The 17,648-nt window shown below is 35.2% G+C and overlaps 1 protein-coding gene across 6 annotated transcripts in view; it reads left to right on the forward strand.

The window, feature by feature from the left end:
• Window positions 1–17,648, forward strand: part of AGL (amylo-alpha-1,6-glucosidase and 4-alpha-glucanotransferase) — a 38,230-nt gene that overhangs the window by 12,895 nt on the left and 7,687 nt on the right. For 5 of the 6 annotated variants that reach the window (XR_015699200.1, XM_087734176.1, XM_087734175.1 and 2 more), the window contains 18 exons: window positions 1,172–1,359; window positions 2,575–2,698; window positions 3,277–3,440; window positions 3,994–4,095; window positions 4,355–4,507; window positions 4,588–4,738; window positions 5,892–6,016; window positions 6,127–6,239; window positions 6,366–6,500; window positions 7,045–7,175; window positions 7,758–7,894; window positions 9,184–9,317; window positions 10,471–10,646; window positions 12,425–12,527; window positions 13,770–13,995; window positions 14,443–14,554; window positions 14,922–15,057; window positions 16,946–17,058. Coding sequence is in view for 5 of the 6 variants with exons in the window: in XM_087734176.1 (XP_087590302.1) it covers window positions 1,172–1,359; window positions 2,575–2,698; window positions 3,277–3,440; window positions 3,994–4,095; window positions 4,355–4,507; window positions 4,588–4,738; window positions 5,892–6,016; window positions 6,127–6,239; window positions 6,366–6,500; window positions 7,045–7,175; window positions 7,758–7,894; window positions 9,184–9,317; window positions 10,471–10,646; window positions 12,425–12,527; window positions 13,770–13,995; window positions 14,443–14,554; window positions 14,922–15,057; window positions 16,946–17,058 (2,523 nt within the window). In the remaining variant the exon portion in view is untranslated. Of the gene's footprint in view, window positions 1–1,171; window positions 1,360–2,088; window positions 2,213–2,574; window positions 2,699–3,276; window positions 3,441–3,993; window positions 4,096–4,354; window positions 4,508–4,587; window positions 4,739–5,891; window positions 6,017–6,126; window positions 6,240–6,365; window positions 6,501–7,044; window positions 7,176–7,757; window positions 7,895–9,183; window positions 9,318–10,470; window positions 10,647–12,424; window positions 12,528–13,769; window positions 13,996–14,442; window positions 14,555–14,921; window positions 15,058–16,945; window positions 17,059–17,648 lie in introns of all 6 variants that reach the window. The other variant, XM_087734179.1, reaches the window with a different exon arrangement.

Below are 17,648 nucleotides of genomic sequence, written 5' to 3' on the forward strand. Positions count from 1 at the left end.
TTTCATTTCATCCAAATCACTTCGGTGTCCATAATGTGAGTCTTAGGATATAAGCCTGGCTGAAAAATAATCTCTTTGCTAAGGCAGGATTACTTTTCAGTTGAATAAGTTTCCTGATGTAATTCAAGGTTCAACCACCAAAATAACTATGGTGATGCATCAGTACAGCCGATGTAGGAGTAGCAGAAGGCAATGGAGTAGCTCTGTCTTATCCATCCTGAGCGGTGCTGACCCTGTTCATGCTTTGATCAGGTTTAGATAAGATGAATATAAACAGACCTTCAGAAGACTGATGGCTCAAAGATAATTATATTTCTCTTATGTGGGGTCTGATTATTGACAATTCCATGATTGTGCCTGGATATTACATGTTGCAAATAAATAAATAGTGTGGGTTTTTGGTGGTTTTGTTTGTTTAAATTATATTACTGCTGTTGTCAAATATGTGATTTATATAGGAGAGAAGTCACTTTTTTTAGATATGACTGATTATTTAAGTCTTTGTCACAGGTAAACCTCTGTCAGTATATTCTGTGCAGTAAGTATATTACAGGTGAACTCAGATTTGAAGAATTTTTTTTGATTGCATCAAAAGGCAGGCAGAAAATAGTATGTGAAAGTAGGCTAAATGGAGGATAAATATTTTCATACACACAAATTATTTAGGGACTTTGTCCATTTAAGTGACCTGCCTGCCTAAGTACTTTGGAAATGTGCCTTACATCATCACAGTCTGCTGTTAACAGAAGATAAAATTTTAAATTGTGGCTGTGGCAGTTTATGGTAACAGAGTGAGATGCTCTTTTGAATTTAGCTGGTATAAACAACCAAACTATTGATTTTGTTCATTTGTTTGCTGCTTTTTTCTTCTTTTTTCCTCAAGTACAGTTTTTATACTACTTCGAAGAATTAAAAGGAATTTGATTTCAATCTGAAGAATTGTTTTGGTATCACTATAGAAGTTAAATATTCCCTTGGAGCAGTCTGTAATTATACATCAGTGTAGGGCATACAGATCTTGAGTCGATATGGTTATTGTTAGAATTTTTACTCTTCATCAGTGTTCTGCTCTTCAGCAGTAGAAAAATGAAATACCACATTTTCAATTTGGTGCACATTCTATGCTATATATATACACACACACACTATAGTGAATTTATTTCCCTTACAGGTTCAAATGTTTACTTGAGAAGAGAGCTTATTTGTTGGGGAGACAGTGTGAAACTGCGTTATGGTAATAAACCTGAAGACTGCCCGTACCTCTGGGCACATATGAAAAAATACACTGAAATCACTGCCAAATATTTCCATGGTGTTCGTCTTGACAACTGTCACTCAACACCTATTCATGTAGCTGAGGTACGGAAAATTAAGCATATTTATTATAAGGCAGCTTCTGTCTGTGAAGTAAGTCCTGCATTGTTGTTACAAAATCTGCAGGATCACCTGCAGAACACCTGCAGCAAGTTTAGTCTGGCAGGCTTATTGCTAAGATCAGTGCTTATTGTTTACCACAGAGCTGACTACATCCAGAAATTGTACTTATCTAGTAAATTAGCTTTAAATAGATTTGAGTAGTGCAGCTTGTTAGTGCTTAGTCTTAGCTTGGTTGCAGAACTTACCTATATCTATGAAGAGCTCTCTAAAACAAGCTGATTTGCCCACACAAAAGTTGTAAGGGGCTCTTAAATGCAGCCATTTCAAAACATCTGCCATTCTTTCATTTATTGTTACCATTTTTGGAATGGTAACTTTGAAGGCTTAAACTGAAGTCCTCCTCAGCTTTCTTACCTTGACAGGTATCTCTCTTATCCAGCCTTTGTTCTTGCATTTTGAGTTAAGATTTTGTTTAAAAACAAAGTTGTAATTAGCTTGAAGTCTTCAGAGCATTTCTTAAAATTACTCAGTCCATAAATAATCTCTGTAAAGTACAAACACGGTTTTATGAATGTTACTTGTTGTTAATATTTTTTTAATGAACTGCATATATGAATGACGCATTTGTGTTTCGTTAACGTTCATGTTAATGTTTGCATATACATAGCTGACAATGGATGTCTTGCATTAAAAATGTATTGTGATCTATAGGAGATGCTAGCAACAGCCAGATCAGTCAGACCTAATCTTTATGTGATAGCTGAACTCTTCACGGGCAGTGAGTACATTGACAATGTTTTTGTCAACCGCCTGGGAATTACCAGCCTGATTAGAGGTACAATAAGCAGTTGAAAATTGTGTAGGATTGTTGTGTATGGTTTGGAGTTTTTAATGTGAAACTAACATTGGTATGCTTTTTTATTTTTCTTACATTTTCATGTTCTTTGCTTATGCAATTACCTTTTCTTCTTCATGTTCTACTTAACTTCTCCTGTGTTGTATGCTAATTCTTGATTTTGCTTGTGTTTGTGTGTCCTCTTCTGTGTAACAACTTTTTTGTTCCTTAATTTTGGCTTTCTCTTTGTCTTTGCTGCATGGCATTTTCCTATTGTCTAATCCCTGCCTAGCTTTGAAACTTGTCCTTTTTTGTATCTACCTTTCCCCTTTCTGTGGCTTTTTTGGCTGTGCTTTTTGCAGTACATGCTGGACACAGCTAGAAAATTGCGAGCCGATTTGTATGTAGTGGCTGAACTGTTCACGGGAAATGAGGAGCTGGACAATATCTTTGTGAATAGGCTGGGCATTACCTCCTTAATAAGAGGTAGGCTTGCTGTGCGTGTGGTCTCTTTCCAACAAGAGATTATAGATGACGTGCTTTTTCCAAGGAAAAGGTCTCTTCTGGATTATGCACTTTTAATTTCATACTCCCTGTAATCAGAAGTACAGTTTCTGTATTGTGACTTTTTTGATACTCAGCAAAAACTACAGTACTAGCTGTAAAATAAGAGAAGACATCCTGCATTAGTTTACAGAAGGTTAAATATTTCACTCCTTATTCTAGCCAGAGAAAGAGAAGTTGTAGCACAGTTCTGCTATGCAAATGCTGCATCGTGTCGATTTTTGTTGCATGGGTTTCTTAAAGACTATGAGAAACAGTTTCAGATCTCCGTTTTGTTTCTCCCTTTTCCCCCTTACCTTTCTCTACCTTAATACATTACAGTAAATAGAATACTCCAAGGTTGTGTATCCACATTGGAGAATATAGTTTCAATGTGATTTTTTTAAAATGATTGAACACACCAAAATAACAACTGTAAAATGCTGTGTTAACATCTTTGTGCATGCTGTATTCTATGGTAGTTATTCTTATGCAAACACTTACCTATTTTTGTTCTTTAGAGGCAATGACTGCTTATAATAGCCATGAAGAGGGAAGGTTAGTTTATCGTTTTGGAGGTGAACCTGTTGGCTCTTTTGTTCAGCCACGTTTGAGGCCTTTGATGCCAGCTATTGCTCATGCTCTGTTTATGGATATTACACATGATAATGAATGTCCGATTCAGGTGAGCACCTCAACCGAACACCAAAGTTTACATGTAGTGTTTTCTGAATTGGTATTTCTGAACCACGGGAGGGCTTGGTGTGATCTGGATGTTTTTCTGAGCGATAGTTAGGAAAAATGTATTTCAGATCTTCAAGTCTTCATGCAGAGAATAAAATTTTTGTAACAACTCCCTCTGATGTTCAAGATCTTGTCTTTCAAGGGAAAAAGTTTATAAAGCTATTTAATCAGCTGTTTTGATTCTTTCATTCCAGCTACTATAAGTGGTTCTGTCTCTGCTTGTTAACCTGTTCTCCTTAGCTCCCGCTTTACAGGAGCGAATGAGAGAAAATGGTGGGAATTGGAGTGCTTATTTTTGAGGGTTTCTCTTAAGTTGCTTTTGTCAGTGCATTTGTAGTAATTTCTTTCAATAATTCTATTGTGATTGAGAAAATGATGATCGTGTGATTAGCCATTCCTCTGTTAAACTGGTTACATCTTCTGTATGCTGAATTGGGAGGAATGAATTATGTCTTTGTTTCACTATTTATTACCTATTTATTTTTTTAACGTAGCACCGATCTGCATATGATGCTCTTCCTAGTGCAATGATTGTTTCCATGGCATGCTGTGCTACAGGAAGCACCAAAGGCTACGATGAACTAGTGCCACACCAGGTACGTGTCTACAGTTTGACTCCTAAGTTACTTTTAAAAGATGTAAACTTTATTTTTGTCCTAGGACCTATATGTTAATGTTGTTTATTTGAAATTCCAAGCAGTTTACTAGCTGGCATTACTTCGGATTGTCCAATTTCATATGAAACTTGAAATGATTATATAGTTGAGACTTCCAGCTGCGTGGTTTGTTTTGGTTTTTTTGTTGTTTTTTTTTCTGGAGTAGTTGATACTTGCTTAAATCTTAATTTCTTTACAGATCTCTGTAGTATCTGAAGAGAGGTTTTATTCAAAATGGAATCCAGCAGCACACCTGACTTCTGGTGAAGTTAACTTCCAAACAGGAATTCTAGCAGGAAGGCTGGCCATAAACAGGCTGCATCAGGAGCTGGGGGCTAAAGGCTTTAATCAGGCAAGAAGTGAGGGTAACATTGCGCTTGCTCCACATTTATGTTCTGAGTGAGCACAGTTGCAATGGTATGTCTTTTCTAGGTGTATGTAGATCAAGTTGATGAAGATATAGTGGCAGTGACAAGACATTGTCCTAACACACACCAGTCTGTTGTGGCTGTAAGTCGAACTGCTTTCAGGGATCCTAAAACTTCCTTCTACAGTAAAGAAGTACCTGAAATGTGTATCCCAGGTAATGAGATTTCTTTTCAAGACATGACAGGTGTACAAAATATTAAAGTTATTCTAATTCCATACTTTTTAACTTCAAACACATGAAACCAATATGAGACTTTTCAGTATATAACACTCCTTTTATATGTACTAACATGCATGCACCAAAAGTTATTAAAGAAATAATAACAAACTTACCTTAGGGTTTTCAAAGGCATTCATATTGAGTATACTTCCTGCTATAAGCTCCCCATGAGGGTGTAGTTTTATTTACTGTCTTGTTTGTGAACTGGTAAGAAATAGTTAACAGCAACGTGGTTAATTGTAAAGAGTTGGGGGGATTACTATTAAGTGTTATACTGTGGAAAAAAGCTAAAATCTTACTATGTTTGTTGATGTCATTGCTATTAAGCTTTCTTATATATGACTGTGGTTTTAAAATACATCTTAAGAAACAACATTGTAATGCAGAAGTTAATATAAAGATAATATATAGGTAATACGTATATATAGTATTAATTAAATATGCAATTTACTATACTTAATAGTAGCAAAGTATAATGACTTCTGCACATTACCTGGCCATGTTTCTGAAGAGAAGCTTTACAAACTGGCTTTTTAAGTATACTCAATTCTTTGAGTGTATGTGCATGCCTGTTTTAAATCAGTCACGTTATATATTAAGACATTTACAAGTGGCTGCAAGACTTGTATACTTTAGTTTATAGATTACTGAAAGGATAGAGAAAATTAGAATATTTGAATATTAATATAAGTTGTTACACTTTTAAGATAAACCATCTGTAGCTGCACTTTGGAAACCAATCTAATATAGTCTCCTAAAAGATAATAAGGTTACTAACAGAGCTGGTGATCAGTAAAAGACAGATTGTAGTTCACTAATTGGTGGGTGATTTTTATGGCTATTTTATTATAAAATAACAAAAATTGCAGTTTTAAATACAATACAGCCAATGAACATGTAATGAATGTTTATAGGATATTTAAAGCAATTCCCCATATGTTTTGTCACATTTGGTTGTTCTTTAGCTGTACAACTGAGACTTGTATTTTGAATATTTATGGTTTTAGTCTTAGGTTTTGCTTGATGTTTTAAAAAGAATCACTTTTAAAGTATCTTAACAGCTACAACATGGTTTAACTTTTCTTAGGAAAAATAGAAGAAGTAGTACTTGAGGCTAGGACTATTGAGAGAAATGCTAGTCCTTACAAAAAAGATGAACGTTTTATAAATGGATTGCCTAATTTCACAATGGAACTCAGAGAGCATATCCAGGTAAGTAGCTTCCTTCACCCATGTTCTGATGTAATATTTTGTAATTTGTGATATCTTATATTAGAAAAATGACATTGAATTTCAGTTGCAAATGTGTTTTCTTTTCTAAGATTAAAGACAGTAAAATTATAAAGCAAGCTGGAACTGCCATAAAAGGGCCAAATGAATTTGTTCAAGAAATAGAATTTGAAAAACTAACACCAGGAAGTGTAATAGTATTCAGGTACGTTATTATAATTGCCAAATGGCTGTGTTAGTTAAAATAGAAGGATAGGATTCTTTGTTTTGAAACTTGGGAATAGTTATTGTAAGTGCTACACTTCTACAAGTTACACATTCATATTTACAGAGTTAGTCTGGACCCAAAGGCACAAGAGGCTGTTGGTGTACTCCGCAATCATTTGATCCAGTTCAGCCCTCATTTTAAATCTGGAAGTCTTCCTGATGATCATTCAGCACCTATATTAAAAACGTTATTTTCTTCGTGAGTATTCTTTTAAGTTTCTAAAGCAGAAGCAAGAGAGCCACAGTGGGAGCGAAGAACAGTCTGTAAACTTAAAGTGAGGGTGTGTTTATTTTGTTGGGCTTTTTTTTTTTTTTGTTACTACAGATGGATTTGGATTGTCAGAGAGCAATAAAAACTTTGAGATACTCTTTCTATATGTATAGTACTAAGCAGGGTTAATACTTAAAAACTTCCCAAGCTCTTCTGCTCACATTCTGTGTAATTGCTGCTTAAAACAGACTTACTAATATGAAGTGCTTGTCAGTGTTGGGGTATGATTGTTCGGGGTTTGTACTTAATACTGTGTTTCTAAATAAATACTGAAACATCTGAGCAGAACATCTTGGAACATCTGAAAAAATCAGGCTCTTAATTTCCAAGATTAAGTGGTGAGAGAGTTGTATATACTTAATTATTTTAATGTAAGCCTGAAACTAGAATTGTTCATGAAATCCATTCTCTGTTTCCCTACTAATGTTGCTTTTGGGTTTGGAAATTTTTTTTTTCTCCACTGTTTTTTCAGTATTGCAGCTAAACTAACTTTGGCTGACCTAAACCAAGTACTGTATAGGTGTGAGGCAGAAGAACAAGAAGACGGTGGAGGCTGTTACAATATTCCAAACTGGTCACCACTGAAGTATGCAGGCCTCCAAGGTAATAGTTTCAGCATTCTTTTTTCTGTCAAGAAAAAAGTGAAATAGAGCTGCTCAATCTGGATCATACCTTAATGCTATTTTATGGCTAGTGTCATTGTTTGGATAAAACCCAGCAAGGTTTTTTCTGCTTGACCATGCTACTAATCAGTGTTGTACCCAGGAAATCACATACTAGAACAACCACCCTCTCTGTCAATACTCTGGGCTGCAAGATTAAGTTTCGATACGTGTTTTTAACAGCAATGCCCTTGCTTTTAAAATAAAAAGGAAATACATATACTTCCAGTGAAAAGTCACATTAATTACACCCTAGGCATTACTAGATTACTGAGGAGTGTCGCTCATTTATCAAATGTATGAATTCCATCATGCTAGTTATTCCACAATGATTTTCATAACTGTCTACGATGTATGCTGAGGAAAGTACAATTGAATTGTATCCTAACTCGTTTTGCAGATCAAGTAATACAGTTAAATCCAGTTAAAGCATCTGTTGCTGTGTACCTTTTCCTCCTGAATTGTAATTGTTGTTTGTGATAATGGTGTGTCTTTTAATACAGAGTTGGGTTTGTATCTTCAGGGTTAATGTCAGTGATGGCAGACATTAGACCAAAGAATGATTTGGGTCATCCATTTTGTGATAATTTAAGATCTGGAGACTGGATGATTGATTATGTCAGTAATCGTCTGATTTCACGTGCAGGAGCCTGTGCAGAAGTGAGTAAATATACTTATTTGGTGACTTTGGGGTTTTAAATTACTGGTTTTTCATTTACTGGTATATTTGTAAATTCGGTCTGTCTATAACATATTTCTTGTCTAGGCTATTATTTCTTGTCTAGGCTATTATTTCTTGTCTAGGCTATTATTTCTTGTCTAGGCTATTATTTCTTGTCTAGGCTATTATTTCTTGTCTAGGCTATTATTTCTTGTCTAGGCTATTATTTCTTGTCTAGGCTATTATTTCTTGTCTAGGCTATTATTTCTTGTCTAGGCTATTATTTCTTGTCTAGGCTATTTCTTCTAGGAGATTAAACCGTTAACATGTTTTTCTTCCCTCTCCTCAATCCTATTTAAGATTAGACTGTGAAAGGGAAGTGAAAAACGTGTTGGGCATTGATTCTGTTTTGCAGAAAATATGAAGTACCTATAGCCATACTGAAGTCATATGAAACTAAACTTTAAAATTTCACTGTTTACATAAGTAACTTTCCCTTCATAATTTCCAGCTTGAAAGTATAGTGTCATCACGTAATGTATTGACACATACTTTCTTCATCTGCAAGGTTTAAATCTTTAGTGACTTTCTAGTAGGTTGTTATGATGTTCTTAAACAGTACTTGAAGGAAAGAAAAGAAATACTTCCCAGGTGTCAAACACTTTGCAGTGACATAAGGATGGTGAAGCTCCAGAATCCTGAGTCCTAGACCCAGATCTGCAGTTATTTTCACTAGTGGCTGTACATAATTTAGCCTTCTGATGATAATTTTCTATCCGTGGTCTCAAGCTTCATCACTTCAGTCCTGTCTTTTTAAGCAGTAAGAAACCTCCTTCCCACACTTGGGTCGTAGTGATGCCTTTTCAGTTGCAGCTTTCCTTTGCTACTCGGTTTTAATAACTTTTTTGTGATAATATTCTTTTTTTCCTACAAGGTTAGCAAAATATAATCTCTTTCCATAGTTGATGTTCTTGCCCATTCATGTTGTAGTACAGGTACAGTACAGATTTTTCCCTGCTACTTTTCTTAGAGTTGATCTCTCTTAGCAGAAGTTTTGGAGCAATTCTACCACAAATATCTAGCATGGACAACTTCTTAGACATGAATGGTTGCATGCTAGTGGTGTTATTAATAACTGAAGACAACCTCATCTTTGTGGTGGTCAAGCATAACTTGGGTGTAATAAATGCACAAAAACTGTGACAAATACTTTAACTAGATGGATCCTGAAAGCACTGGTTTTTGAGCCCTAGTGTTATTAAGTTCTAATTAGAATGTATTTTAATAGGTCGGTAAATGGTTGAAGGCCATGTTTGTCTACCTAAAGAGAATTCCACGTTACCTCATCCCATGTTACTTTGATGCCATATTAGTGGGTGCATACACAACGCTTCTGGATGTGGGATGGCATCAGATGTCTAGGTATGCTTGGCATATCAGAGCTATAGAGGTATCTGTATGTATTTGCACCTTTTAAGTTTTAGCTGCTGGAGAATGTAATTTGAATATTTTCGTACTCGTCCAATGTAAAAGGGTAAAATTGGTGGTGAATATCAAATCCATCTTCTAACGGTGGTGGTTTGGAAGGTTGAGAGTTTAGCTGCCTACCCAGGGTTTGAATTTATAACTACTATTGGCATTGTGCAGTAGGAGGAAACCTTAAGACAGCATTTCTTTGCCAGGCTTCAGAAACTTTTTTTGCTATTGTTTTAGTACAACTGCAATGATTCCTTAAAGTTCAGGGAAAAAAGAAAATACCAGATTGTACTTGATGCTGATGCTTTGTTCAACACTTCTTTAACACAGCTAAATATTCTTCATTATCTGAGCACTTTGCTTAGTTCTTGAACTAACTGTTTAATCTTCAGTGTCTGCTTCTCCCTTTGTTTCTTGGAAAGAGAAGAGAGATTGATTTAATGGAGGCTTTATTCTAGCTATGATCATTCTGAACAAATCAGTATTATTTTGTAAAAATACATGTTATGTTAAAATGGGCATAGAATGTGCTATGGTTGTGAAATCATGTGGAAAACAGCATATTTTATAAAAAAATGCTTGGAGATGAACTAGTCAGGAATGCAGGTTGGATTATTTTAGACAATGTGTTAACTGATTTATTGATTTACAATTTTATATATAAATGAATATATATATAAAAATGAGGCAGTCTCTAAAAATACTGACTAGGTTTGACAAACTTTTGTTCATAGTAAATATCTTTTATCGTATTTTTGAGATCTTAAGTCTGTATGTAGGCATCAAGTAAACCAAACCAATTGCCTTTTTTTACCCTTTTCCCTAGAAGTATTTAACATAAACACTCCCATTGGCATTAATAAACTAAAATTTAAGGTTAACACTGGGCACCCATTTTGGGGGAAAAAAAGTGATTTACAAATTAAAGTTTATGTAAAAAATTAGTTAATGCAAGATACTAGTATTAACTCATTGTTAGTTTATTATATTCATTATGCATAATACTTACAATAATCTTCTGTAAAAGAAAAAGGGTACATTTTATAGACTGATATTGCTTAATGCAAAGTTATTTTAATTTAATTATGTTGAATTACAGCTTTGTGCAGAATGGATCAACATTTGTTAAACACCTTTCCTTGGGTTCAGTCCAGATGTGTGGGATAGGAAAATATTCTTGTCTGCCGGATCTGTCTCCTTCCTTACATGATGTTCCCTATAGGCTGAATGAGATTACAAATGAGAAAGAACAGTGTTGTGTTTCTTTGGCAGCTGGTAAGTGAGGGCAATGTTTAAAAAAAAAAAAAAAAAATCTTCCAAAATAGTTAAACTGTTTTTAGTAACTGTATTAGAATTGTCTCCATTGTGCTTGGGATCCATATGTCAGCAATCATGTATAAAACGTAGGCAGCAGTTTTCCTCGCTTTTCCCCTGTGTTGTATCTTGTGTTTAAGATCAAGATTTGCCCATATTAAAAATATGGGAGTTTTGTCTAGCAGTACTTCTTGGGGACAACTATTTTGTTACTGCTCTTGGGGGTGGGAGGGAGCTTATAAACACTTTATTTAGAGACCTTTTTAGCTGTATCCACTTTTATCATATATGGAGATCCACAAGTATATTCTCTTTCTTTCCAGAAGACTTGCTTGAGATAAATATACTTAGCATAATAGGTTTTAGTTGATCTATTTTAAACCTGAATTTAAGAACTGAATTGTAATGGAATACAAGGGTGAATCTATTGTTTACAACTTCTCAGAAATAGAAAGAACCATTAGCAGGCCAGAACGCCTGATCTGAAACTGTCTCCGAAAGGAAAGAGCATAAAAGCAGTCAGCAAATAGCGTTTATACCTCCGAATGTTCTGCCAGTATCTGGCAGTCTTTGAATTGGCCCCTTTCCTATGTCAAAAGTATTATCTTCTGTCTTTAGTGGCTTAGAATGAATTTGGTTTTGTTCTGAGTTGGCCCGTTCCTTTTCTGAAACCATAGAAACTTTTAACATCTACAGATTCTATGGCATCTGTCTCACCGGGGTGTTTATTTTCTTCTTTTTGCTGTCTGTCTTTCCCTCATGGAATTTTATTGCTTTTAGTTTCTTGGTTTTTAGTAACATTCCATTTGCCTGCTTTAGTGTTACCTAGAAGCACAGAGGCACAGTGTTCCCTTAAATTGGTCATAAAGATTAATTACACTAAAGGGTTTGGTTTTAAATATTTCCTTCACATACTCACTGGTAGTTGTGTCTGTGAGATTATTAACTTGTACATGGATGTCATTCTCAAGTGCTGTTGCCATATATTATAAAAGTGTGGAGGCCATATTTAAGTGTTAGCAAATACTTTGGAAAAGTAAGTGATAGAAGTTAAAATGTTGTTCTATCAAGCATGCACAAGAGACTGCTGTTTTGAAACTTTACCATATGGAATTTTTTGCTTCTTAGGTTGAAAAAGTTAATAAATGGAAGAAAAGACAAGGATGGACCTTACTGTTGTAATTATTATGCTTTATCAGTCAGAATCATCCTTACAGTTACATGTTATAATGTCTACAGTAAGATGTAGTTCTAGAAGCTGCTGGAAAAGAGAAGCAGGATTCCTTCTACAGTGGCTGAGAACAATTTTGGGCTGAAGAAGTTCATAGCTCTTCAGTCTTATCCCCTTTATGCTGCTGAGATGGCACAGCTGTCATACATAAACTCTTGCCAACAAAACATTATAAATTTTGTCATAGTTCTGGCTTTGTTTGTTAGTTTTCTTTCTGCTTCTTTTAATTAAAGGATGGCACTTGGTTAAGTTTCAAAGTGATTTAATTAAAGTTTAAATGGGACTGTTCCGTGATCTTGAAATTCTAGAAGATAATTGTTCTAAAATGAGGTTTTATTTCATTTTATCAAGAACTTGGTCTAGAAGATTGTTTACTTTAAATATCTTAATCTAAGAAAAAATTACAAATGTGAATATATTTTTACTTGTGGTTATTTTATACATACATGTGCGCTTGGAGGTTTCTGCCGTGTCAGTAAATGAGATGAACAATGACATTTCTCTTTAGGTTTACCTCACTTTTCTTCTGGAATTTTTCGCTCCTGGGGAAGGGATACCTTTATTGCACTGAGAGGTCTAATGTTAGTTACTGGGCGCTATCTAGAAGCAAGGTAAGACTGACTTATACTTTGTTCTTACTGGTTTTGCAGGTAGTTAGGAAAAAAGCACGCTCTCAAAACCTGAGATGACACACAAGCTGTGAGAAACAGTTGATGTGCAGTATAAAACTTTAATGGCCCTAGATGGATTTGGGAGTTCTCTCTAAGTGGAATTAAAAATACTACTTAAATGATTCTCTTTTGCTTTCTTGGTGCTGATGTTCTGTATAGATAAAGTAGTTTTAACCCCTGTAACACTACTACTTGTCCTCAAACCAAAGTGATTGTGTTTCACATGTACTTGCATCATTGATGCTGAGCAATAATTTTAAAATTATTTATTTAAAAATTTGAAGTAGCAAGAGAATATTATTTTAATCAGAAAGGTATGATTGCATGTCTATCATGATTGATTTTTTTTTTAACTGCTAGTATTTGTCGTCTAATACTAAAAGCAGCTTATTGTGAATTGTTACAACCTGGTATCTGTTTGTAAATGTCTAACCTCACAAATGAGCCAGATACAAGCCAGATCTATTGATTTGATATTTCCATTAATCTTTTAATTCGGGTGGAGCTCACCACGTTACAAATGTAAAAATTAGTTGTTTTAAATTAGCATGTATTTATGCTGTTGTACGCTTGGCCAACTATTACCTTTCTCATGCAGTAAGGTCTGCAGTCTACTAGTATGTTTGTATTCCCTTTTAAAGCTAGTCGGAATCCATGTTTTCCGCAAAGTATGCACAGCGGTTCTCAAATGAAACTTCTCATAACCTCAGTTGCTGTCACCTCTCTGTATTTTAATAGGAAATTCCATCTACTCCTGCCCTCTGTCCCCATTCCATCCCACCATCAGAATGGATACCAGGTTAATCATAAAAAGTGTCAATAAAAACCTTCCCTGTGACCTCAGTGGGATTTGGATTTAGGCTTTATATCGCTACCTATGAAAAAGCAAACTAGCTTTTCCATATTAGCAGATGTTGTATGCTTTGTACAAACTGATTTAAATGTATTCATGTTGGGGAATTTGTAGGGAATAGATGACTTTTTATTGTAAAAGAAGTTCATGCTAAGTGAAGTAATTTGTAGCTTTCAACAGCAAACTTCTGGCATCTGTCTTTAAGATCCTGTTTGTCTCCTTGACTTACCTTGCTATTAAGGTAAACTTGTATGCTTTGTACTTAATACTTGGTCCACTAATGGCCTTGAAAGTAATGTAGTCAAGACTCTGTTTTTCTTTTGTTCTAGAAACATCATTTTAGCATTTGGTGGGACTTTAAGACATGGTCTTATTCCCAATCTGCTTGGCCAGGGGACACATGCCAGATACAACTGTCGTGATGCTGTATGGTGGTGGCTTCAGTGTATCCAGGACTACTGTAAAATTGTTCCAAATGGATTAGACATTCTCAGGTGTCCTGTTTCTAGGATGTACCCAAGAGATGACTCTTCTCCTCAGCCTGCAGGCACTATGGTAAGGATCACTTCTGATTTCAGTATTTAACACAACTATAAATTTTTAACAAAAGGATGTAAATTTTTCTAGCTACAAGAACCTGTCACTATCTGTTGTTTATGGTGAAATTTGATTATAGCACAAGAATTCCGTATTTCAGGCACTTCTCACTACATCTGCATCACATGATCAGACAGGTGCAGGGGGTTGGGGATGGAGGAGGAAAAAATCCATAAGCTTCTAAATTTTCTTTGCTTTTTGTCTTGAAAAAATGTTTATATTAAAAATTGTATACAATTATTGCCATTAACAAACATGCTACTGAAAATGTTAGATGCTTTTCTTTTGAAGTGTCATAAACTAGAGGCTAAGAATTGCTACTATTTGCACATTAGATAGATAGAGCCTTTCTACTTGCTTTTCATCTTGCCTTTCACATATCATCCAAACATGCAATCAATGTAGGATCAGCCACTTTATGAAGTAATACAGGAAGCAATGCAACGACACATGGAAGGCATAAATTTCCGAGAAAGGAACGCTGGTCCGCAGATAGATCAAAACATGAGAGATGAAGGTAATATATAGAACGCTTGCTATGCAATTCAAAAGATGATGATTATATTTTATATTTCTTTTCCTCTAGCTATTCAGTTTATTTTTGAAAAAATTGTTTAATGCAACTAAAACTATATTACTTTAAATACATTTCATGTTTAAGAAGTGCGTAATTGTTTATTATCAGCAACTGTTTATATGTTGTGGTACATGTTATGTTTAAATAAAAGTTCATTTAGAAAGTACAGTTGCCTTCAGAAACCCACCTCAGATCTCGTTTGGAGGGGTTTTTTTATATAGGAGGTTTGGGCTGGGGCAGGAGGGGGCAGTTGGGGTGTGGCTTTGTTTAAAATAAAGACTTCACACGTGCAATTCTTGTTTGGCAGGTTTTAATGTAACTGCAGGTGTTGACCATGAAACTGGCTTTGTCTTTGGAGGGAACCGCTTCAATTGTGGCACTTGGATGGATAAAATGGGAGAGAGCGACAGAGCTCGCAACAGAGGAATTCCTGCTACTCCAAGGTACAAAATCCAGGCTTTGGGGGGGAGATTTTTTTAATTATTTTTTAACTGAAATTCTTCTGCAGAACTACTATGCCTTCCATTAACACATCTGAGAGGTGATCTCTCAAATGTTCTAAATGTTTCTGTGTACTAAAATGTTAATGGCAATTTTTTTCTTTGCTTATTTGAAGAAAAAAGGTGTGGTTTTAGCAGGTGAAGCCCTCAGCTTCTGGCATGGTCTTAGCTCCATATAGAATCAGCTTTTCAATTCAAGTAGTAAAATGTAACTTAGGAAAAACTGTATACTTGTAGTACTAGCAGTACGTACTTTGTTATTTGGACTTATTATAGGAGATACCTACTGATAATTGTGTTGTTTGAATACTTCTTATTTAGAATTCAAAAATACCTACAACATCTAAGTTTTTAAAGTTGAGATTAAACATTTTAAAAATAAGCTCTTTACTATGTGCTCGCAAACTGCTGGAGGTATCCTTGCTTGAGTTTAGTACAGCATCAGTTTCAAATAGATTGCCATCTGTGGGTGAGAACTGAAGGAAAACATTATCTTGCTTGACAAGTCAGGTATTTTAATTGGGAACCAAGAGAGGTTGAGGTAGCTGCCCTAAAGAGGCTAAATCGGCGATGTTAGAGAAAAATTTTACATCAAGCAGGCAGTAAAGCTCAATATAATATAATAAGAAATTTATGCATATGATGATTATCTGAATATCACCTGAAAAAAGAAGCAAGCCTAAGAAGTTGCATTTAGGGCTTATTTTAATGCTTCACGTTTGACTTGAGTAATCTATTATGACAGAAATACTACTTAAATTATCAAAGTGCATGTGCAGATGAGAACCTCTGTATTGAACACAGTTTTAACTTTATACTGGTGATTAAGATCATGAAAAAAGGATCAGCCCCAAACAACTTGATCCTCTGATGTTATCTTAAATCTGTACAAATTAGCTGGGCATGATAATACCACTTTAAATTAGTCTATTGTACAGAAAAAAAGTACCTGTTAGCCACTTCACAATCAAGCTCATTCCCTGACTGTTAGCTGATAGAAAACCTCACCCGTTTTCCACCCTTTCCTCTGCTGTTTCTTCATCAGGTGGAATCCTACTGATCCAAATAAATTGACACAGTTTGCTAATGTTTTCTCTTATTCTTGGCCCTTCATGAAACTCAAAACTACCCTATAAAACTGAGCATGCCTAAAAGTGGCAGATAAGCTTCAGCATAGGTAAAGTGCACATCTAGGGGGGAAAAATGGTCTAAACCACACCTACACAATCCTGTCAGAACTGAGCTACAACACAGGAAGGAAATCTGAGTCATTGGTAGCTTTCTGAAATCATATCTTAATGTACAGCAGCAGCCAAAAAAGCTATAATAAAAATAACAGTAATGGGTGTCATCAGTAAAGGTGTTTAGAACAAGACGGAGGGCATCATTCTGCCTCTTTGTGAAACCTTGCACCTGCAAGATGCACGTGTATCTTGAGTGTTCTGTGTAGTGCTGGTCTAATGAAGGACATAATAAAGGATGGTACAGAGAAGGGCAGCTAAAACTCAAAGGGATGGAGTAGCTACCTTGCAAGGAGACATTGGAATGTCCAAGGACTCTTAATTTTCAAGAGAATATGGGTGAGAGGGGTATGACTAAAGTTTAGAAAATCACGACAGTAGTGATGATGATGGAGCTGTTATTCACAAAACACTGTAATGGTGTAGAGCTTTGGGATGCTCATATAGGAGAAATGGGGGAATAGTAGGAGAATAGGGAAAAATAACGTGTCTAAAGAAGATAGATTTTCCTTTTTTTTTTTTCAGTTACTTATTGAACTTTAGTAGCCTTCTTAAAGTAATTCTTGGGCTTTTTTTAATCATTATTTTAGAGATGGCTCCGCTGTGGAAATTGTTGGCCTTTGCAAGTCGACTGTTCGCTGGTTGCTGGATTTATCTGGGAAAAATGTGTTTCCATTCCGTGGAGTCACTGTAAAAAGACATGGTAAAAACAGGCACATCTTATAATTGTATTACTGGAGTATAAAAATAACTAAAATGATGAAATACTGGCCATATAACATCAGGGATGATTATCAGATTACTCAAGAAGGTTTAGAGGGAAAAGGGAAAAAACTTGGGAAAGTATCTTGTATAATTAAAGTCTTTTGTTACTACAAGAATTTATTGAGTTGATATCGTCTTGTCAATATTTCAAATATTTTATTTCATGTATTAAGGTGTGGATTACAAAGGAATTTTGAGGCCTAAATACCATTTCTCAAAATGGATATAAGTGATAGGATTATTATGTATTATGATGATACGCATCATTCATTACAAGAATGTTAAGTAAAATGACACAAGATACTACTACTTTTTTTTCTTCACTATTCACAGCACGGAAAACCACTTTTTTGTGAATGTTTACGTAAATATCCTTAGATGTCCCTTACATTTCAGAGGGATACTGCTCTGGTTACAAAGTTACTTTACTTTGAGCTTACCTAGCCCAAGTGAATATATATGCCCTGTAAAGCCTTTTTACTCTTCAGTAAAGGATAATATTGGAAAGCAATTAATTTAATGGTTCTT

Source organism: Nipponia nippon, unplaced genomic scaffold (genome assembly GCF_047370975.1).
Source record: "Nipponia nippon isolate SJK-2023a ecotype South Korea unplaced genomic scaffold, ASM4737097v1 scaffold_5, whole genome shotgun sequence".
Lineage (NCBI taxonomy): Eukaryota > Metazoa > Chordata > Aves > Pelecaniformes > Threskiornithidae > Nipponia > Nipponia nippon.